The sequence below is a fragment of the Rhineura floridana genome, chromosome 13 (assembly GCF_030035675.1).
Source record: "Rhineura floridana isolate rRhiFlo1 chromosome 13, rRhiFlo1.hap2, whole genome shotgun sequence".
Classification (NCBI taxonomy): domain Eukaryota; kingdom Metazoa; phylum Chordata; class Lepidosauria; order Squamata; family Rhineuridae; genus Rhineura; species Rhineura floridana.
The window spans coordinates 8,123,612-8,146,921 of NC_084492.1; the positions used below are offsets into that span (position 1 = coordinate 8,123,612).

General features: G+C 44.6%; 1 protein-coding gene across 2 annotated transcripts in view; it reads right to left on the bottom strand.

Moving 5' to 3' along the window:
- Positions 1-283: 283 nt before the first annotated feature.
- Positions 284-23,310, bottom strand: part of NUP93 (nucleoporin 93) — a 128,856-nt gene continuing 105,829 nt past the window's right edge. For both annotated transcript variants that reach the window (XM_061594361.1, XM_061594362.1), the window contains 13 exons: positions 21,277-21,434; positions 20,038-20,203; positions 18,395-18,488; positions 17,604-17,795; positions 16,187-16,313; positions 15,980-16,052; positions 14,506-14,550; positions 12,111-12,227; positions 10,405-10,523; positions 8,895-9,012; positions 7,169-7,252; positions 3,228-3,356; positions 284-521 (listed from right to left, as the gene is read on the bottom strand). In XM_061594361.1, coding sequence (XP_061450345.1) covers positions 411-521; positions 3,228-3,356; positions 7,169-7,252; positions 8,895-9,012; positions 10,405-10,523; positions 12,111-12,227; positions 14,506-14,550; positions 15,980-16,052; positions 16,187-16,313; positions 17,604-17,795; positions 18,395-18,488; positions 20,038-20,203; positions 21,277-21,434 — 1,533 coding nt within the window. In that variant the 3' untranslated portion in view covers positions 284-410. The remainder of the gene's footprint in view (positions 522-3,227; positions 3,357-7,168; positions 7,253-8,894; positions 9,013-10,404; positions 10,524-12,110; positions 12,228-14,505; positions 14,551-15,979; positions 16,053-16,186; positions 16,314-17,603; positions 17,796-18,394; positions 18,489-20,037; positions 20,204-21,276; positions 21,435-23,310) is intronic.

The window sequence follows — 23,310 nt, forward strand, 5'->3', positions numbered from 1 at the left end:
GGGGAGCAGGTGGGGAGAGAAATGACTACAGGGGGTGGCGCCCGTGGCAAATCCTCAAAAATCCAAAATGTGCCCATGGACTTAAAAAGGTCAGTAACCCCTCCCTAGGAAACAGAATAAAAAGACAACAGTACCTGCCTCCATAGGTCCTGCTCCTTAATTAAAATGGGCTTCTCCCTCCCCCCAGCCTCCAAACAAAGGAATATAGCAAAAAGTGAAATAAATGGATTAAGTAAACAAAACCAAAAAAAATGGCAAAAGTAAAATAAAATGTCAAAACAAATATGAACCCAAAAAAATTTATTGTGGTTGACAAAGTACATAATACAAAAGCAAACCAAAACGCCCCAAATGAATCTGGGCCTGTCCACTGAGTGTACTAACAGCAGCCAGCCGGCCTCCCAAAACGGCTAGTTCATGAGGACCTCCATCTGCACCAGTCGCGCGTTGGTATCCCCCGATGTTCTGTAGGGTATCATCCCAGCAAAGGTGATAAGCGCCCGAGCTTGAGAGCGGAGTTGCTACAAAGCAGAGAAACAGATTATTTTTTTTACCTTGAGTGGAGATGGATGATGGGTGGGGTAGATTCTTCATAAGGAAGGTGGGGGGAGTTCAAGGTGTATCACAAGCTGTAAATCACTCAGCCAACATGACAATCAGCTTGTTTGGATGTCGCTCCCCTGCCAAAAGCACACGCACGTGTAGCTCACTTTTGCCCTTAGAGCAGCCTTTCCCAACCAGTGTGCCTCCAGATGTTGTTGGACCACAACTCCCATCAGACTAGCCAGCATTGCCAATGGTCAGGAAGACGGGAGTTGTAGTCCAACAACATCTGGAGGCACACTGGTTGGGAAAGGCTGCCTTAGAGGAAGAGGAATGGTCCATAGCACTGTGGCCGGCAGAGTATGTTCTTTGCATGCAGAAGGTGCCAGTCTCAATCCCTGATATCTCAGGTAGGGCTAGGAAAGGCCCGTCTGGAATCCTGGAGAGCTGCTGCCAGACACTGCAGGCAATACTGAGTTAGACAGACCAGCTGTCTGACTTGGGATAAGGCAGCTTCCTGTGTTCCTCAAGCAAGTTCAGGATGTGGGATAATGGACCCTCCACAGTCAAGTAACTACAGGACTGCCTTGGATCCCACCTGTTCAAAAAAGTTAGTAGGAAGTAATGACCAAAGGAGCCATATGGGGAAATTTATATACGGTCATTTTGGGCAGGTAAAAGTTGCCACGTAGAAATCTTCTGCTGCTATCACATGATTAAGTCCGGCTGTGTTAGACACACACTTCAGCTATTCAACTGAATTCACTCTTTAAAAACAACAACACTGCATGCATTTTCTTTATAACAGAATTAGCTACACTTCTTTAGCTCCTTCACCAACTGCAGCTGGTCCAAGAAATACAGCACCTTCCCAACTTTGTCAGAAAAGAACCATGTTTCTGTTTTTATTTTCAGCAGGGCTGAACCACCACAAAACATTTTTCATGGCATCAAGCAGCTTCAATTTCTCATTAAGTTTTTTTCTCTATTTAAAAACAGGCCAGAAGAAAGCAGGGCATTTTCTCCCTGTGTTGTCCCCCACCCCATGCACGATGCTTGTTTGGAGAGCACTTTCAAAACTTCTGTCTGAACAATGATGATTATTATCAGAAGCACCCAAAAAGGAACTGAGTGACAGGTACTTCGACAGGTGGATCGGTTGGAACATGGTGAAGTTTTGTATCCTACTGTTCTTTTTGTGTTGGCACTGTTCTCTCTTATGTTTAGTTCAAGGTATTTAATTAGGTTACCTGATTTGTATTGGTTCATACAACGTTGTATGGGTTGATCTATGATTATTTCTAATTGCCGGTATTCAACTAAGTCCTACTCAAAGCACACCCACTGAAATGAATGAACCTAACTTAGCTAGGACCATTAACTTCAATGGGTCTACTTTGAGTAGAACTAGTGTTGAATACCACCCAATAGTTTTTTGAATTGTTATACTTATTGTTCATTTGATATGTTGTGAGCCACTTCAAGGCATAATTTTGTGGAAAAATGGTGTATAAACAGGGATGATATATTTTTACTTTTTTGTGCTTGAAAATATAACTGCATGCAAAAGCCTTCTGGAACAGATTGGTGTGGCTGGCGTAGCCCCTCCTCCTTCCTTATCTATGAAAAACAATTTAAACCAAATCACTGTTGCACTCTCCAAAAAGGTTAAAGGAAGCCTGGAGGTGCAGGTGTTCCATTCGTTATAATTATTTAATCAAAGACCAAAAGCAGGAACCACCCAAATGCATTCACCAGCCATTTCATTGACAATTATTTTCTTTCCTTTCTCAGGCGGCACGAGAATGCCCTTTAGCTCCAATAAAAAAACCCAAACCAAATCAACATGGTTGTTGTGTGACCTGCAGCGATGCTGAAACTGCTAGACTTGTATTTTTCTAGAACTGCCTCCTCCCCCCCCCGCCCTGCAGTCTCTGTTTGGTTCAAGGCCTAACAGGTGGGAAGAGATTCCAGTTGGATGAGGTGGTGTTTCTAAATGTCCAAATTAATAATGTTTGAGCACATAGCAGGATTTAGAAAAACGCACAGGAAAACACCTCCTGTGGGCGCACTTCTCTAAATCAGTTGAAACGGAGTTTCCAAAGAAAGAAAGGGAGTGAGTTTTTGTGTGTAAGGGCAAGTAACAAAGAAATAAAGCACATGCCCAAAGAAGCGCACCTTCCATATGCCCAAAACCCTGCTGTGAGTGTAGTCCAGTCACTAGTGTGAATACCAAATGGATCCTTGGGGTGGCCTTTGTCAGATTACTTCCTCTGTCTCAGTCTCCTCAACAAAATGATATTATGGAGAGAGGGTGGGTTGTACATTTCAAGACAGGCCTCTAAATGCAGGGAGTTGCCTTACGTTGCATGTCAGTGTGGCCCAATGGGCAGGCTTAGATTTGAAGCAGGGATCACTCATCATTAGGAAAGCTGTAATTTCTCAGTTCCCCTTCCAGGAAGCAATAATAAAACACAATTATGGTTAGTATAAATACCATAGTGAGCATGCTGAAAGTGCTAATACTTTAGACCCGCAACACTGCCTACCAAGATTAGTTGGTTACAGTAGGGATGGGGATCCTGTGGCCAAGGCTGATGGGTGCTGGAGTCAAACAACATCTGGAAGGCCGCAGGCTCCCTACCCCTATCTAAACTTATGCGATTCAGGAAAGAGAAACGTACCAAATCTCGGTCCTCCATGACTCGGGGGGGCCTAGCAGGGGTGGCTGGGCTGGTGCCCTTCAATCTCTTGTACTGGGTAAACAAAATATTCATTGTTGCAAGGAGGACCTCTGACAAATTGTGTCTGATCTGCAAAAACAAAGTAAAATGCAAAAAGAGTGAACAACAAGGCAGGGAACTGAGCGCCTACTTTGCGCCCTACCGGTAGTAAACATGTGTGTTGAATTCCCTTGATACGTGGCATTCTACGACCAGCAAGTCTTCAGAGTGGGGAAAACCACAGGCACATATTTCATTAATTAATGGTTTTCCAGCTTTCTATCATTAGCGGACCCTTTATTTATCAACCTGGTCTGTATACACTGCACAAAATTCTGAGCCAATTGGGGTGCAGATCCAGTTCATGTGGGGCACCGGCCAGAGCTGCTGCACCTCACTGCTGCCCTTTGTGTACCCTTGCCAGTTTGCATGACGAGGCTGAACGGAACACATGCCCTCAAAGCTCCCTTGCAGCTGCGTCTTGCATGGGAAAACCGGCGGGGAGGGGGAAAGGTGTCCTTCAGGCAATATTGTCCATCAGTTCCAATCTTCTCATTGGGAAACCTCAGATAAGCTTCTTGGAAATCCTGGGGCTCCCTGGAGCACAGTTTGAAGACGCGCAAGGTAAGGGGCAGTATCCAGTTAAACAGTTCTGCTAGCGCAAGCACTTTTGGGTGGGCAATGGAACTTCCCCTCCCTCTCTCCATGCACACCCACTAAATCTGTCCTGGAGGGTTTGGGGAGTCCCCACAACATACTTAGGGGGCAAATGGGGAGAGAAGAGGGAGAGTTCAACAGCACAACCTAAAGTGCTTGGATATCATCCAAGAACATTCCTGTAAACTAAAGGGTGCTGCAGAAGTAAATGAAGAGATGAAACGCTGATACTACAATGCCTTCCCCCCCCCATTGTCATGAAAAAAATATTATTTTGCCTTGAGCCCCCTTTAACATTGCTACCCAGGGGAGTAAAAAGGGCTGGAAAACTAGGACCCATGAAACATTGGTGGGGGATGAGTGAGGAAATGCAGATGAGCAAAGATTAGAGGCCACGAGAACTTAGTGAGAGAAGTAAAAAGTGAAAGCAGTGCACCCCCGACTGTACAAAAAGCCTTACTAAGGTCATTCTGTTCTCTAAACCTGCCACAAAACTAGCCCATACAGGATTTAACACATTTTAAACAGACACAGAAACTTGACCTGGCAATTCAGACATCCCTAATTGCAAAACAACCACCCAGGGGTGTCTTAAAAAGCTTTTTCCCGCAGCACATCGCTGGCAGTGCAGATCTCTAGATGCCCAGCCTGCAGTTTTCAAAGGAATCACTGGCCTTAGAGAAGCCCTGAAGGTGCTCATAACAGCTGTGAAATGAATGAGGCCCAGTCCCTGATAGAAAAAGCTACTCTAGGCCTCCATGCTCAGACCTTTTTCTAACTTGTAAGATGCCACCATACTATGCACCCCCTTTGGATGCCCAGTTAACAGAGATTCAAAAACAATTATGGCTCCCCACAGTAGATAGAGCCACCAGCAAAACCAAAACGCTATTCTGAGGAGATGCCCACCAAGTGGTGGGAAGGTGCATGGCAACGATGGGTGATATGGCTGGGTGGGCGAACGGCCAGCTCCAGCTTCCCTTTCCTCTTTTTTCCCCAGCTGACTTTCCACACTCCTTTCTCCTTTAGCACCATGCTTCCTTACAGAGCCTGCCCCATCACGCTGCCTTTAAGAACGGCAGTCGTCGTGCAACTGCAGCCTTTCCTCATCTCTACGATTTTATCCTTCGAAAAGCTGCAGCCGTGACCAGGGAGGAAGAGCGAGATTGGTCTGGCTGCTGCTTCTGCTCCCACAACCGTTTTTAAACCTGCACCGACAGAGCCTCTTCCTGCTGTTCCCAGGGGGATTGCAGGTCCCTCTGTTGGTGAAAAGTCAACGGTCCCCAAACGGGCTAAGGCTGGCTCTGACTGGAGATAGGAGACAGCCCTTCAGTGCGCTTTGTCCAGAGCTGCCAGGAACTGATTTTAATGTAGGATATTTTTAAACAGAGCCCTCTCATTTCATATGGCTCCCCAGGGAGAAACATCTGATGCTCAACTCACCGTTGGGATAGCATCCACAACTGATTTTGAGAGTGTAAGCCTGCATGAAGGACCTGTTTTTTTTTAACAGAGTAGTAAGCCTAAGAAGAGGAGAAGAACAACTTCTCCCATCACATCCAGCCAGGATGGCTGTATGACACTAGGGCTTATGGAAGTTGTAGCCTGCAACACCTGGGCAGCGCCAAGCTGGTGAGAACCCTTTCACATTCCATTGCATATCCCTCTAGGATGACGAAATCAGTCTGGAAAGATGGTTGCAGTGGCTTTGAGGACATCCTTGTTCTAAGTGAAACAGTAATATCTCTCCACTACCTTTCTTCTGGGGTTGAGCCCCATCACTGAAAAGAAGGTTCCAGAATTAAGCCGTGGATTCAATCAGGTTGTGGTAAAATTGGATCTGTTCATTTTTCTTCTTCTCTTTTTTTAAAAAAAGTTTAGTTATAAAAATAAAAGCACTTCATTCACTCACTAATCGTTAAAGAATGAGAAGCAGGAAATTCACCTTTTCACAGACAGGTGAGAGATTTGAGCCAGGATTAGCATGCTGATGAAGAGTTGAGTCCCACAATGTCAAACTGCTGGGTTGGTTTTTGTGACCAATCAGCCCAGAGGCAAATGATAAAGCTTCTGGCTGAAGGCCTACAAAACGGGTGACTTGGGCAATCAATGTGTTCTGAGGCTCAAAGTAAAAGCTAACAAAAAGCCACTGCCATTCATCCTTTCACAAACCTTTTATCTCCAAGTTCACTTTGCAGCATGAACCAATTATCTGATCGGCAAACCCTCTCTAAGATATGTTGGAAAGATTGCAGGTAACTTTTGATTCCATATTCTTAAATAAAAGGAAGAGGTTTGCCACCCACCCTAAGTGTATCACTTTTGATAGAAAGGCAACAGGTTGATTATATCAGTTCCCTTAGGCGACAGATACGGCAGAAGGCCAACCTGAGGACTCAACCAACATTTTCCTTATGCTTTTTTTGCTTTTAAAGAATTATGTAAGAAATTGACACAGAAATAGAAATAATATACAGGGACTGACCCATTCCCCCCGCCCCCAACCCTGTATCAATGCTGGGAGGTCAGATCTCACACCCTTAAGACATGTACGCAAGCCTGAGTGCAAATAGAGCTTGTACAACATCTTTGACCCAAGTTAGATACTCTGGTGTGCAAGTGGAGATACCGAGGGGCACAAAATACTCCACACAAGGAGATCAGCTTCTCTCTCTCTCAGAAATGGGGCTCAGCATGCAGAACATTTCATGACACTGAAGGGGAAAGGGGGCACCCTTTACCCTTCCCCCCAGCTTGGATGAGACCCTGAATCTGGGGCTTCACAATATTAACACCTCATGTTGTTCTGAATCAGAGGGGTTTGTGTTGTGGAGGAAAGAGATGCCATCTTCCTTTAGGTTGTGGATGAAAGTACGTTACTATATCTCCAGGAGAGTTTTCCTACCTCCAGCAAGATACATCTGAGCTGCAAAGTGCAACCACATTCTGGGGCAGGAAGCAGCTCCTCATTGGGTGCAGCAGCACATGATTAGGATCATGACATGGGAGAATGGCAGAAGCTCCCCAACTGGCGCTCAAGACACTCCAACCCTCCCTGCCAGGAACAAGCTGAACAGGCTACGCAGCTCCTGCTGATCATACATGTCAGCAGCATTGGGTGGGGGACAGGCAGTGCATTGTGAGCATGGGAAAACAAAGCCCCTGAAGAAAGCCTTTGCAGAGGTGCCTGGATGCACCTGACTCGAGGAGAAAAGGGGAAGGACAAACAGCCATTGCTTGCTTACTTCATCACTGAAATTCCTGAAGGCTGCTACTCTTTCTTCCACATATTCCTGACTCAGGGGGACCAGTTTTAGCTGTTCAATGATCTGTAATGAAAGAGACATGAATAACAGTGGGCAATAGTGACAGATGACGACCATTTATAGGCAGGTTTTTTAATGTAATACCCTCTTCTACATTCAGTCCCTTTTACTTACCCTTACATGCAAACACACACACACACGGTTTGCACAGAGTAATCCAGTTTCATTTACCCTCTGAACCAAACCTGCGCTACCCTAAGTATATAACTGTACCTTTAAACTGTGCAAAATCTACCACCGGAAATGCTCCACTAAGGACCACTCAATTATGTGGATGAATAATTGGGTCAGAGATCAGGAAAATTCTCTGCTTGGGGCTTTGAAAATTCCTGGTGGTCACCAGAAAAAGCAGCATTTTTATAGTGCTTGGCACTATAACGACACTTTATTGCTTGGTGCTCTTTAGGAGGTGTTACAGGAAACGCCTAACAGCATTTGTAGCTCAAGATGGCGGCCCCTAGCTTAGGTATAGTTTACATAAACAGCAGGTGCGGTGAGAAAGCAGTCATGGAGCTGCCTTCCTGAATGACCATGCTGGCTGGGGCTGAAGCCCAAAACATCCGGAAGGCAAGACGTTTGGGGAGGGCTATAGACTGTACCACAGGGAGAAGAGTTTCAGTTCAGCTGCCACCCAGCTTTCTCTGTGCTGTGTGTCACCTTTGATCCCATTCGCAGTCTTTGTGGTACAGTCCCAGATCAGTTTTACCTGCTTGACTATTGTTTGTGTGAACAAGATGGCTTAAAAAAAAAAAAGGATTAAAGCAAATTCATGGAAGAGAGAGTTTTCAGAAGAGGCTAGGCATGACAGCCAAAACTAGAACCTCCATATTCCCAGCAAGTATACCTTGGTATGTCAAACACCTGGGATTGTGGGGGATGATAGGGCTAGAACCAGGAGCCCTCAGATCAGCACATAGAAACATGGATCTGTACGTCAGAAGGTTTCCTGGGTTACGATGTCCTCTCACACTCCGGAGAGATTCTGCCCAGCCAGCTAGTTCATTGGTTACCTCTGACCTGGTAGCATTATAAAGATTTCCAGGTCAGGCTTCACAACAGTCATGATTGCGCTTGCCAGCATTGTCTCCTGTGCCTATAAAGCAGAGGCGGGCAAACTGTGGTCCTCCAGATACTATCAGACTCCAACTCTCATCAGCCTCAGCCATCATGGCCAATGGTCGGGGATGATAAGAGATTAGTCCAGCATGGGAACACAGGAAGCTGCCATTGGTCTATCTAACTCAGTATTGTCTGCACTGACTGGCAGCATCTCTCCAGGGCTTCAAGGCAGGAGTCCCTCCCAGCTCTACCTACTGGTACTGCTCTACAAAGCAGATGCTCCCCACTCCTGCTGTAAGGGCTTGCTCCTTTGGCTCTCTGCCACATGCTCACTGGAGTTTCCCGCAGGTACCAGTTCTGGAGATGCATGCCTCTTTAATTTCTACCTCGCCAGCTTTCTAGACCTAGCACCAGGATACGGGCAATCAGCAGGGAATGGCTGCCTCCATCATGGCCTTGCTGGGGGCTTGCAAGGAGCTTCTGGCTGTCCCTTGCTGGAGATGGATGGAGTGCTGGGTTTGATGAAGTACAGTTCCTATTAATTTCATCTTCTCAAAAAACAAAACAAACCACCCTTGAAACTTACATCAAAGGCCCTGTCAATGTGGCCAGCATGATATTCATCAAAAAAGATGATCAGGTCTAACAGGAGGTAGAACGTGGAGTCAATGGGTTTCTTTGTACTTATTCCCTGTGCTTTATATCTGGGGGAAAAAAATGGAACAAATCATGCTCTATCTGTGGAATGGTTGCAGTACCCTACATGTGCAACCTGCTATTGTCCCCTAGAATGAATATACTTAGCATTGACATAGTGCTTCTTAGTGCTTCCCACACATTCTCTCTGCAATCTTTACAGCAATCCTATTAGGTAGGTTAATCTTGTTCTCTCCACATTGGAGACTTGAGGAAAGGGGTGAGGGCTGAAAGAACAAAGAATCGCCCAGGAGTCACCTAGTGACTTCATGGCTGAGGTGGGCATCATGCCAATTGGGGGGGGGCAGGGATGCTAACTCTGTTGCCGTCCTGGCTACTGGAATCCTTGGCCTTAGGCTGGGGGTGTATCATCCATTCATCCTTCTGCATCACTCTTAGCCTGCGATTACTTGCTCTAGGGCTGCAGATCAATTCACCAACATGGGGAAGATGGTCCAGCTCCCGTGCCACCCTACCTAGCTGATCCCAGGGCTGGAGAAACACTGGAAGCTACCTTACGCCAGATCAAACGATTTTGGTCACATCCTCACCATACATTTAAAGCACGCACTTTCCCCAAAACAATCATGGGAAGTGTAGTTTGTTAAGAGTGCTGGGAACTCTACCTCTGTGAGGGGTAAACTACAGTTCCCAGGATTCTTTGAGGAAAACCATGCACTTTAAATGCATGCTGTGGATGTGACTCTTGTCTACCTAACTCAGCATTACCTCTCCGGGGTCTTCAGTATTTCATGTCACCTGCTTCCTGACCCTGATTTTGCCTGGAAATGCCAGGGACTGGATTTTTAGACCCAATGCATGTAAAGTATGTGCACTGCCACTGAGCTATGGACAGCAGGATAACTTTGGACTGCACCTGATCTGAGCTGGTAGCTGTGAAGCAGAAGCTTGGGGAAGGGGGGAACACATCATCTCTCTGGGGAGCAGGCAGGATCTGAATTTTTTATGGGGGAAGAGCTTCTCCCACCAGAAGCGCAAGGCTTAGCTTAATTTGCACGGCTCTGCCAGTGAAATAGGCTCTTTGGACTTATGGAAGCCTTTCATTTATTCATTTCTTATAGCACAGAGATTGGGAACTACTGAGATAAGCTAAATGTAAAGTTGTGGAGACTTTATTTCTAGATCCACTCTCCTGCACACATTCTCCTCTCTAGTTTTGCTAATGGTACACACTCTCTTCTAGCAAGCTTGCTGGATTGAGAATGCCTGAAACACACAGCAACAGAAAGCAGTGTGGGACATGTTCACGCCATGTGTCTTTTCAATGACACATGCCATTAAAGACAATTCTCAAGCTCCAGTGAACACGGTCAAGAAACCTTGGCTAAGCCGGATTGGGAATGAAAACTCAAGCCCCCTCCCAGAGGCCATTCTCTCACCTCTCAGCAATTGAATGCGCCATATTCTTCAGCCTTTCTTTGTTGGACTGGGGGGCACTGATCTGAGGGACCATGGGACTCAGTAGCTTGTTCATCAGCTCAAGCACTTTGTCTGGGTTCTGAGGAATTTAAGAACAGGAAAAGGAAGGAATTGCAGAGCCCAGCTAGAGCAATGCACATTTCAAACACACACACACACACACACACACAACAAAGCAAAACATAAGGCAGCCTATTGGGGAACAGGGAAGGAGTCTTCTTTCTAAAATGTAGAAACTCTCTTGAGAAAGTGACATCCATGGGAAGAAATCTTAAGGCAGACACTTGTGGCATGGGACGGTCTATGGCGGGGTGGAGAATGTGTGCTCCTTCGCCTAAATACATGCGGGGGGCGAGGAGAGTAAAATGGGGGAGGGGGGACAGAGAGAAATGGGAGCCCACTGCCCACTGTTGCCCCTGTCAGCATGCAACCCCCAACAACAGATTACCAACGCAAATGGAGCTCTCAATAGGGGGGAAAAAGTTCTCCACCTCTGATCTATAGGATAATACTGTGGGGGTGGAAGAAAATTACGGAATTAGTAGTGGGCACAGCACTCAGCTTCCCAAGAACCTCCATTTGCACTAAAAAAAAATTAAAACACACAAATGCAGTTTCTAGCTCTTTTGGGCTCGGTCTGGTGACGCCTCAGAAAGCAGAGAAGCAGCTAAGTACGCGTTTCAGTGGTTGGGGCTTCAGGGTCTTGTGCCTCCTCTAGCAAACAAAACTGCAGTAAAATATTCAGAAATGACACAAGATTTGTACTCCTATGAAAAATCTGAGAAATTATTTGACTGTGTTGAGTTCGCATAACTGATACAGATCACAGAATCCAGCTCATCTATGCACAGCATGCGGATTGCTTAGGTGCAGAACAGCTGTGCTGGTTGGGGCTGACAGGAGTTGCATTTGAAAACATCTGTAGGGCACCAGGTTGGGGAAGACTCCAGAGCTTGGAAAAGTTACTTTTTTGAACTACAGCTCCCATCAGCCTAATCCAGTGGCCATGTTGCCTAGGGCTGATGGGAGTTGTAGTTCAAAAAAGTAACTTTTCCAAGCTCTGAGATATGCATACATGTGATTGGGGTCTAAAGAGCTGCTTGGGCTCCTACAAGGGATGTCCACTAGCCCAGTGGAACTTTTGACCTTCTTTTCCTTGAACAGCTAATTCCAGCTTCAAAGGCAGTTTGCCCTGGGAAAGCGGGGGGTGTACTGATGCTGGAGGAAAATATATCTAAATAAATCTCCTTTGTGTTGACAGGGTTCCAATAATTTTCCTCGTGCTCAGGTAACTGTTGCGTTGTTCTGCTATTCTTCAGTCAGACCTTGCTTACTGATCATTAATTGATAATTTACACATTACTATTAATAACCACAGATATTATTATCTAGTGGCCCAATCCTACAAGGTTTTCTACAAATATGAACTATTCAGAGTCGAGCAGAGAATGAATCCTTAAAGGCCAGATAATGAAAATAACCACAACAACCATAAAAGGCCAGATAATTAAAGAAAAAACAGTTAGCATATTTTGACTGAAACACTGCAGTTTGCCCTAATGTTATAAATTCAGGTCACATTTCAAGAGATTAGAATGTGTTCTAGCTAATCCTCACTGATCTAAAAATTAAATGGACTTCTTGGCCAGTAACAATTATAACCTACCTTAGCAAGGTCATAAAGTTTGACAGCTTCTTCAAAGAGACCTTTACTTTCTGCTACTGAAGCAACTTTATTGATAATTGGTTTGGTGTCTCTAGTGAACTTGTCGATCACTCCAGGCTGATGAAAAAAGACAAATAGAGAAGGGAGATAAAAAGTTTGGACAACTGAACAGCTACAGACTTTTAGAAGGGTCTTATCAACTGGCCACAACATTTTGGTATGCAAGATTACGGCTAATTTTCACTGGGGAAATACAGAGTTCCCCTCTCCAACCTGTTCAGATGTAGTGCCCCTGGTCTTTTTAAAATCCACAAATGAGAATAAGTAATGAGAAAGATGCCTATAAACACACAATTTTGCAGTTAATCTGGCATCAGTACCATAGGTCAAAGCTATTTATGACTTGTCAAAACATTAGAAATCAAGTCCAGATTTTAATCTTCCATTTATGGACTTCCTTTTTATAAAAACTCCTTCTGGGAGAAAGAGCAGGATGTAAATTTTAATACATAAATAAATAAATAAAATAAAAACCAAACAACCCTGGAGTCAAGGACAGCATTTCTAATTGAACTGTTTACATAGCAGGCCCAATCCCATCTGGACTGTGAACCTCATTTGTTATTAGGAAAAATAAGTTTAAAGGGAAACCCTCACATCTCGTGCTGCAAAGCAGATCAATGGCTACTAGCCACAATATCTACGTTCTACCTCTGTGTCAGAGGCAGTATGTTTCTGCATGCCAGTTGCTGGGAAATGCAAGTGGGGAGAGTGCTGTGTTGCTCAAGTCCTGTTTTTGGCTTCCCATTAGGGCATCTGGTTGGCCACTGTAGGACAGGATGCTGGACTAGATGGGCCATTGGCCTGGCTCAGCAGGCTCCTCTTATGTTCATAAGGTAAAGTCTACGATCTCTATGCTTCCTCAGTGCATCACAATCAGATAAAATGTGCATCTTTTGAGCAACTGTACTTTTGGCTCCACTCAAACTGCTCTCTGCGTAAAATGTTTCAGCCCCTAACAATATTGCCACCAGGATCTGAGGAAGGAGGACATCTTGGCTTTCTACCTCTACAGCAGAGGCGGAGAACTTTTGGCCCTTCTGATGTTGCTCAACTACAACTCCCATCAGCCCTAACAAGCGTGACCAATGGCCAGGGATTATGGGAGTTGTAGCTCAGCAACATCTAGAGAGCCAAAGGTTCCCCTCACCACCTCTACTGGGAGGAAGGTGCTGTAGCCAACAATGGGTGCAAAGAAATGGAATTCAACTGCTGCAATTCGTTCCTTCTCATCCCCTTAAACTCATCAGCATGAAGAGAGAATGATGATTGACATCCACTATAAGTGCCATCGAGGTTAACAAGGCCAGCTCTTTAACCAGGATCAGAAACTGTGGCTTAAAACAGCTTTCAGAACCTGGGTTAACAACCCTGGTTAGCCTTAAGCATGGTTAAGGCTGGGAAATGAATTTATTCCCAAGAGAAGGACTGCATCTGACTCCCGCTTTCTTAACTGATTTCTTAACTGTTTGTACTGAGCCCCAAGAATACAGATATTTACAGCGTCTTGCAAAAGTAATCAGACCCCTGACCTATACTCTCATATTACTGAATGTAATTTCATTCTGTATGATACTTTATTCTGAAACACTGAAACTCAAAATCAGTTATTGTAAGGTGACATTGCTTTTATGTTGGGAAATGATAAAATATCATACAGAAAGAGATTACAATGTACCATTTGTAATTCAGTAATATGAGAGCATTGGCCAGGGGTCTGGTTACTTTTGCAAGGTACTGTATATGTTGCACCAATTCCATCCACCCTCTCATTTTGTGCTCAAAAAATGGTTGACTTTTAATGGTTATAAACACAGACTAGTCAAATAGACTAAACCTGATTTCTGCACAAACGTAGTATTTGAGTTCTTGCACCCATTGTCTGGCAAGAAACAGCAAAGGAACAAAATATGTTTTTGGTGAAGATCATCAAGTAGTTATGGATATGGGAGTATGAGTTGAGGCCATCAGAAAGGGGGAAAGGAAAAACAAGCCATGTCCTGTAATTCTCACTGATATTGCCTGCACAGGCTGGAAGCGTTTTGAAAACTGACACCAGAAAGTCTCAGGAATTGTAATACTTTCATACTTTAAACTGGAACTTCACGACATTCTGTCTTTTGCAACAAGAGTATTTCTGCCCTACATTTTCAGATTCAGATTTATTTGGCTTCCCTTTGCCCAGCAAGTATAGGAGAGACACTGAACAGACTGTATAGTGACAACAAGAAGCCAAGCCATAATTTTAATACTAAAAAAACATACAGGGAACCTGCAAATGCAAGAATTAAAACTAGCACTCAGTAACTGGGGGGGACGTTATATATGAACTTACTTTTCTGCTGCCATCGTTTTCCAGTTTTCCAAGAATCATATCAAACTACCCATGCAAAGAAAAACAAAACAAAGTTAGGAAGGGTGTACTAAATGTTCTACTATTATGAGGGATAAATTGTTTGTAAATTGTTTTTTTTTAATTTTAAATTGTTTTTTGTGTTTTAAAATTTGTATATTTGTTTTTATTGTTTTCAATGGCTGTGAACCGCCCAGAGAGCTTCGGTTATGGGGCGGTATATAAATGTAATAAATAAATAAATAAATTCTAATACTGTTATTTAACAATGATGGTGGCATCAAATGTGCAACTCTACCCAGCTTTTATCTACCCACATCTGCCTAAATACAATGGCACTGGGAGCCTGAGGATTTTGAGAACGGAGAAATCACCTTGGCTCCCAGTGCCTGCTTTTCAATCCAAGATCTTAGCATTACCAGTGAAGGTTGAAATACCTAGCAAAAGAATTTTAAGTTCACCTTGGGTTTTGTCAGTCGCTTTTCAACCATCAGTTTCTTTCACTGACTGCAGCACACTAGGAAATTCAGATCTTGTTGTTTATCTCTCGTGTGTGTGTCCAAAAAACTACACAGGCATCCATCGTTGATAACTGGAAATCCTGACCAACTACAATTCTTTGGGATCTTTCTTTACACTGGGAATTTCCTTTTTATCTAATGAAGCCCCGAGGAGCAGTCCTCCCAATTTGGCATCGACACCGCGCCCACCCCCCTCTGCTGCAGCTTCCTTGCCTTCTCTCGATTGCGAAGGACTATGATATTTCCAATAATTCTTCTGAGGGGGAAATGAAAGCACAAGCTTTTTCTGAGAACTCAAAGCTTATAAAAGATAATCACGAGGCCATTCTGAATCAAGATGGGCCATGAGGTGAATTATGCAGTGAGAAAAAGGGCCATTAAGTGGAACTTTTTGTTGCTGTTAAAATCATTTTGTTGTCTTTGTTCCCTGGACTCCTTCAGGATTATGAAGTTATTTAATAAATAACGACAATGAATAATTATAGGCTGTTCAGGTTTATATGCTGTTGAAAATCTGACATTCACTTTTTTTATCTGCAGAGGGTATTTTTTAATACTGACATCCGCTGAAGAATGCCTGACCATTTATCACATAAACCCTGAGTGCCGCAGAGGATTTTAGATCACAATTTTAGAATGCATGCAGAATTCTCATGACACACCTCGAGTCTCAACAGGCCTGGCCAATCACCCCCACATAAACAAAGAGCATGCACGAGGACAGCATGCGCAAGCTCCCTAGATTAGCAGTGATGAGGAAGTTGTCTTTCAGAAAAGGTTATTTGCCAGTGCTGGTTTTCAAACTGAGGGGCCTCTGGTAAGAAACGTAGGGTTCTCTGGAACACGATTTGACATCCGCACTGCTGCATCACGAGTTCCTTTTGAAGAAGGGTGAATTGCATCCTAAAGCAAGGGAGGAAAAGGCACACACATACCTCTCTGCTTTCAATCACTAGTTCGCTCACACAGCGCAAGAACATGTTCTCTCCTTGGCTGTCCTTCTCATTCCTGTAAAAGAAGAGCATAAAGGAAGAAAACGTTGCAAATGAACCATTTTTTTTGTTTACTCAGCAGCTGTTAAAACAAAACAAAACAGCCTACTTATAAGCTGCAGCTAAGTTACAGCTGCTGTAGGGGCCCACCTGAGAAAATAGAAGTATTGCAGGGCTTCTCGAGGGTCAGTGGACTCAAACTTCCGAGTGTAAAGCATCAGCAGGCGAACAAAATTTAGGTGTCTGATGGCTGGAGGCTCACCAGCCTCATGGCTCACTGTAAAGTTAAGAGACAAACAAATGAAGCAATAGTCCATCTGTCTCAATTATTTGTCCTTTTTTTCGCAACGAAGGCATCGTTATTATGAACAATGTCAGGTACATCTACAGGAATTATTCAGACAAGCGCTTTGAACGAATGGCTTTTATAAAAGGACTGGATAAACAAAGCCGGGTATTGTAGAGCTGGAAAAAGTTCAGAAGAGGGCAGCCAAAATCATCATAGGGTTGGAAAATTCACCTATGAGGAAAGATTACAACATTTGGGTCTTTTTAGCACAGGAAAAAGGCAATGGAGGGACATGATTTGAGATGTGAAGGCCTGGAAAAAAACACAGAAAAACTGAGGAGAAAAATTATGTTTCCTTCCCCCTCTAAAAATAATTGGGGGGGGGGAAATGGGACACACACCCCCTGCATTTTCCCAGTTTTCTTCCAGGCCTTCACATCTCTAGACATGACAGAGGGGTATAAAAGTATGCATGGTGTAGAGAAAGTGGATAGAGATGCATTCCTCCCCCCCTTTCTCACAATGCTAGAAACCTGGGGCCATCTAAGGAAGCTGAATGTGGGAAAATTCAAGACAGACAAAAGGAATTATCTCTTCATACAGTGCAAAGTAAAATGGTGGTATTGGCTCTCACAGGATGTAGTGATGGCTATCAGCCTGGTTGACTTTAAAAGATTAAACAAATTCATGGAAGATAAGGCAATCAATGGCTAGTGGTTATGATGGCTGTGTACTACCTCCACTGTCAGAGACAGTATGCTGGGAATCTCAAGCAGAAAGAGTGCAGCTACACTCAGGTCCTGCTTGTGGGCTTCCCTGAGGTATCTGGTTGGCTGCTCTGAGAAGCAGGATACTAGACTAGATGGACCTTTGGTTTGATCCTCTAGGGCTCTTCTTATATGTGTGGGTCCATCTAGCCCACTTCTGTCCACAATGATTGGCAGCAGGCTTTCAGGCAGGAGATATTCCCTGCCCTGCTTGGAAATGTTGAGGAGTGAATCTGGTGATCTTCCACGTGCAAAGCAGATGTTCCACAACTGAGATTCAGCCCTTCCCCAACCATGTGACAACCAAAAGATCTGCGTTTCATTGATCTGGGTGCTGTTTCTTCTTTGCAATCAAGCCATTAATCAGTTTTTTAAACTAACACTTTCAGGCCCCAATGTGCAATGTCTCTATTTGTTTTATATTCTGTGCAGGACACAAAGAAGTCGATGGCCCCAGAGAGGGGTTCATTTCTGGGGGGGGAAGGCCATGATAAATAAATTCCGGACTCACACAGCTGTGCGCTCTGCCCAGATGATTTCAGGAGCAGCTTTAATTCAAAAAGGACCAAGGCAACGTGAACAGCGTGACAACGCAGGCGCTCTGTGCGGAAGAGGAAAGCAATGGCAGCTTCAAACTGGGCCGTCAGGAACAACACTTGGAAGTAGAGAAACGGCTGCTGGTTCACTGCAAAATGCGATTCCCCTGAAGAAACACACAAGAGATTTTCACAGTTGGTGTAGACAGAGACATTGCCTGTCACAGTGCACTGACGTTGCTGAATCAGGGAAAGTGGGAGCAAGCCAGCCTCAAAAGCAGAAACATCATTTCTGTGGCAGTAAGCCTACCTATGGTTACTCAGAAAAAAGTTAAAATAAAGGCAGTAATTGAGTAATTGAGTAATTACAAGTAACTGAGGAAGCCATAATATTATCTACATCCTGTCTTCCCTCCCCCACAATGTTCAAGGTAGTTGAACGTTTATAAAATTGTAAATGTTTATTAAAATAATATTCGCAATATTAGATTCACCCGCCAATCTGGTCACACTGGACAAGAAGCCACGAATTACCAATTTCTGAGTCATTCGTAACTATTTAGGCTGGCTTGTCCATCTTGTTAAATAAAATTTATTTTGATATGATGAGCTAGTTTAATTGGTGAGCTCCTTTAAAGACATTCCATCTCAAGGCATTGACTCTTTCTTTTAACTTTCGTCTTCCTTTTGACAAAAACTACCAGGTGTGCACACATATATACAATCCTAAAGAATACTGCCACACACAATCTCTGGGTTAACTTACCATAGTCTTCAAGCAGTTGTTTCTGGAACTGGGACAAAGTCAGCCTGTCTTGGGGTGAGCTGGAGCCATCATCATCAAAGCACACCTGGTTCAGCTATGTTCAAGAAGGAGAAACTGATGTTGCTCAATTGATGCATGCAACAAAAAGCCTTTCTGCAGAAGCCATACAACCAACTTAAAGGTTGCCACACAGTGAAACAGAAGCACCATCCAAACAAAAAAGTTGCATCCCTGCACATAGGCAGGGAACCCTGAATCTGAGAGACACGGCCACACATTCCACATCACTCATGGGTTCACAGAATAGCTGTGGGCAAGCCACTTCTCTCTCAGCCTCAGTTTTCCATCTGTAAAATGGCAATAAAAGCAATTCACCTTACAGGGTTGCTGTAGGAGGAAAGAATATGTTCTCAGGCTTCTCAGATCTATGTTTCTGAAAGGGATACCCAACTAAAGAAAAGTGGAGTATCTCTACTAAAACCAATGAAATAATTAAGATTTTGCTCAAGTAAGCCAATGGACATTGTTAGCTGCATCCATCACCACTTTCCAAGCACTGAGGTGGCACCCTTTCAGTCTATATAAATCTCTTCCACATCAGTGCCCTTGGTATCAGATTCTCCAGAACACCCTGAAGCCTAGAAGAGGATTCAGAGGATGAGGAGGTGCCTATTGGTAGTCACTGTTCTTAGATCCTGGACCCTCCAGGCCCGGTCTATGTTGCCACGGCAGGCTCCTCAGATTTGGAGGGGGGGGCTAACTACAAGACCAGACTGACCAGCTTTTATAAAGCTTCTGCTGAGACAACACTGCTTAGAGCAGGGATGGAGAACCTGTGGCCCTCCAGGTGGTGTTGGACCAACTCCCATAGTCCTCGATGACTGGACATGAGTTGGGAGTCCAATAACATCTGAGGGGCAGGGGCAGGGGCAGAGATTCTCCCTCCCTGTTGTAGAGAGAAATGCCTCTGCAGTTCTCGGTCCAGGGTCCTGACATGACTCTGCCTTGCTAGATGAGACCCAAATCCTAAAGTTCCTGTGCTACAGACTGCTTCCTCCCATGATTCCTAAATCCAGCCGGGAGAAGACACTTAGCCTGATGTTGGAAGACTTCGATTTGGAAAAGGGCAATGGCTTCATTGTCCTGTCCACAATAAACCTGGGGGCCCCCCTCAAAGCTAGCTAAAAATGTCAAAATGCAAACAGAACCGCATCTGAGGCCAGAAAAAGCACCCCTAGACGATGCTGTCTTGACCCTGCCACCTAAACACAAAGAGAGAGGAAGACTGTCATGGTCTCTGGGGGCAGCAAGTTCCATGGTTTGGGCTAGGTGTACTTTCCCCAACCTGGTGCCCTTCAGTTGTTTTGGACTGCAACGGCCGTGCTGGCTGGGGTTGATGGGAGTTGTAGCCTAAAACTTCAGGAGGGCATTAGATCATGGACAGCTATTCTAGGCACTGCAACAGAGCAGGCCTGATCCTCAGTTCCTATCCTTTGTACCTCACAAGCTGGTGAGAGAGAGTCAGGATACATTAAGAGGGTCTTCTCCATACGACTGTAGCATTCAAATTTACTTCTAAGGGGAAAAAATCAGAAGAGGCAAGCAGCGCTGGCTCTAACAGTTTGAAGGAAAGTCGCAGTTACCTTTAGCCAAAGATAATCTTCTGTTTTATCAGCAACTTCACTGTGGTTATCGGCAATGTCGCAGCGGCCTATGATACAGTAGACCGCTCTTTTGTAAGGGTCGGTGTTGTTTCTCAGGGCTCGTCTGTAGTGGAGGCGAACTTTGTTCTCGGTGGCCGGAGACAATCTGCAACGAAAGGAAGGTAAGTTGCCAAATGGATGGCGCCTCTTTAAATGGACAAGCTTGCAGACCAAGACCAAGCAGCCACCACAAAAGGCAGGCACTCCCTCCCACCCACCCACCCGCAATGCCCCCTGTGCCAATTGTTCAGCCCACACTGGCCCAGCGTGCGTGTTGCTCACATCACTTAACACTGCAAACGTGCAACAAGCAATACAAGTTTAAGAAATCTAGCAGAATAACCAACGCACAGGGATGCAGAATTCCAAGCCGGACGTCTGATCTATCAAATCCTGACGGCTCCCGTTAATTAGGACGGTGGGTTTAATTTTTCTTTTTCCTTTCTTTAAAGAGCCATAGCTCAGTGGTACAGCATCTGTTTTGTATGCAGAAGGTTCAGTTCCTGGTATCTCCAGGTAAGACTAGGGAATATCCCCTGCCAGAAATCCTGGAGAGATGCTGCCAGTCAGTGTAGACAATGCTGAGTTATATGAACCAACAATCTGGCTCAGTATAAGGCCGCTTTCTATGCATCATGTAATCCCCCCTTTCTTTTCCTTCTTCTGACAACTTTTCCTGATGTTTTAAAAATATTACCAGATCAGATTATCAGTATATGCACAAATGAACACTAAGTTGCTGAACATGTGAGACAGCAAGAACACTATGTCAACGACTCGAAAGGAAGGGCAGGGGAGGGAATCAAGGGGAATGGAAGGCATGTTGTGTTCGTCCTGCATCACCAACTGTGGAATGGGGAAAGGGGATTCTCTTATTGTGAAAAATCTCAAAGACCTTTGAACAGATGATAACAAAAAATGAATAAAGCACACTTACAATGGGAATTTCAATCTATTTTCTAATAGCCCCTCTCTGGCACTGAACCTTTCATCTGCAACTTAAAACAGGCATCCATCTGAGAAGACACTTATCAATCCATTAGTGTTTACTGTTCAAAGCAAAACTATGGGAAGTTGTACTGATGATCTCTCATGTCCCTTCCAACTCTATGATGCTTTACAAAGCTATCTCCCCCCATCCCTACATATCCCTCATCCTTTTTGAAAACACCCCAGTACCTTCTGTCTTTGCTGTGCATATATTCCTGGAACCAAGTTTTAAATTCTCCCAGTTGGTGCTGAGTTCGATTCACCACTTGCAAGGCTGCCATTAAGTCGCCACATCGCATACAGTAGTAAATGATCGCCCAAACAGGATGACCCTCCACTTCCCCATCCTAAAAAAAAAAAGACAAATACTAAAAAGAGATGAAAGAGTTTTCCTGAAGCTGTGACTAAAGCCAAATCCTCAAGGGCAAGAAACCCTACGTTTGGAGTGTACTGCTTCAGGTGGATGGCCAAATGACTGAATGCTCTTCCCACAAAACAATTCCTTGCACATAGAGAATGGGGTGTCATGGAGTAGCATGGTTTTCTTCCTGGCATGCCAGTTTTCTACGTACAAGGAATATCTTTGTACATTCACAGAAGAATCTTTGATCTGAGGCTTCCAGAAATGGGAGCGAGGGAGGACATTTAAGCCGATTCCCCTTCCTCACTGCAGGCCCCCCTGATCCCACCACACCAGGGATAACCACCTTGATGCCCTCCAGATGTTTTGAACTACAACCCCCATCAGCCCCAGCCAGTAGTGTTAATGGTCAGGGACGATGGAAGTTGTAAGCCCAAAACATCTGGAGGGCACCGTATTGGCTGCCCTGACTCTAAACACTCACTATTTGCTCTGGAGGACTGGGAGATACTGTGGAAGGTGACTAGGAGAGTAACAGGAGGAATAGATTTATTATTATTATTATTATTATTATTATTATTATTATTATTATAATATCCTGCCCTTCCTCCCAGTAGTAGCCCAGGGTGGCAAACAAAAGCACTAAAAACACTCTAAAACATCATAAAAGCAGAATTTAAAATATATTAAATCAAAACATCCTTAAAAACATATTAATACAGAACATCTTTAAAAATATATTTTTTTAAAAAAGCTTTAACAACATATTAAAAAGCAATTCCAACACAGACACAGACTGGGATAAAAGGCTTCTTGAAAAAGGAAGGTCTTCAGTAGGCGCCAAATATATAACAGAGCTGGTGCCTCTCTAATATTTAAGGGGAGGGAATTCCAAAGGGTAGGTGCCACTACACTAAAGCTCCGCTTCCTATATTGTGCAGAACTGACCTCTTGATAAGATGGTATCTGCAGGAGGCCCTCACCTGCAATCAACTGGGTATATAAGAAGTAAGATGATCTTTCAGGTATCCTGGTCCCAAGCTGTATAGGGCTTTGTACACCGAAACCAGAACCTTGAACTTAGCCTTGTAGCTGATAGGCAGCAAGTGCAATTCATTCAGCAGTGGGGTGACATGTTGGCAATACTCTGCTTCAGTGAGCAGTCTTGCTGTCGCATTTTGCATCAGCTGCAGCTTCTGGACCAACCTCAAGGGCAGCCCCATATAGAGCGCATTACAGTAATCCAGCCTGGAGGTTATCAGTGCATGAACAACAGTGGTCAGGGTATCCCTGTCCAGAAACAGCCGCAGCTGTCTTACCAACCGAAGGTGGTAAAAGGCACTCCTAGCCACGGAGGCCACCTGGGCCTCTAGTGACAAAGATGGATCCATGAGCACCCCCAGACTACGGACCTGCTCTTTCAGAGGGAGTACGACCTCATCCAAAGCAGGCAACTGACCAATTATCTGAACTCGGGAACCACCAAACCACAGCGTCTCCATCTTGCTAGGATTCAGACTTAGTTTGTTGGCCCTCATCCAGCCCATCACCGAGTCCAGGCAGCAGTCCAGGGCTTGCACACCTTTCCCATTCGGATGTTACAGAGAAATAAAAGCTGGGTATCATCAGCGTACTGCTGACACCTTGCCCCAAATCTCCTGATGACCGCTCTTGAGGGGTTCATATAGATATTAAATAGCATGGGGGATACAATGGTACCCTGTGGCACCCCACAGCACCACTGCCAGGGGGCCAAAAGACAATCACCCAGTGATATTCTCTGAAAACAACCCTGGAGACAGGATCGGAACCACTGTAAAACAGTGCCTCCAATACCCATTTCACCAAGTCGGCCCAGAAGG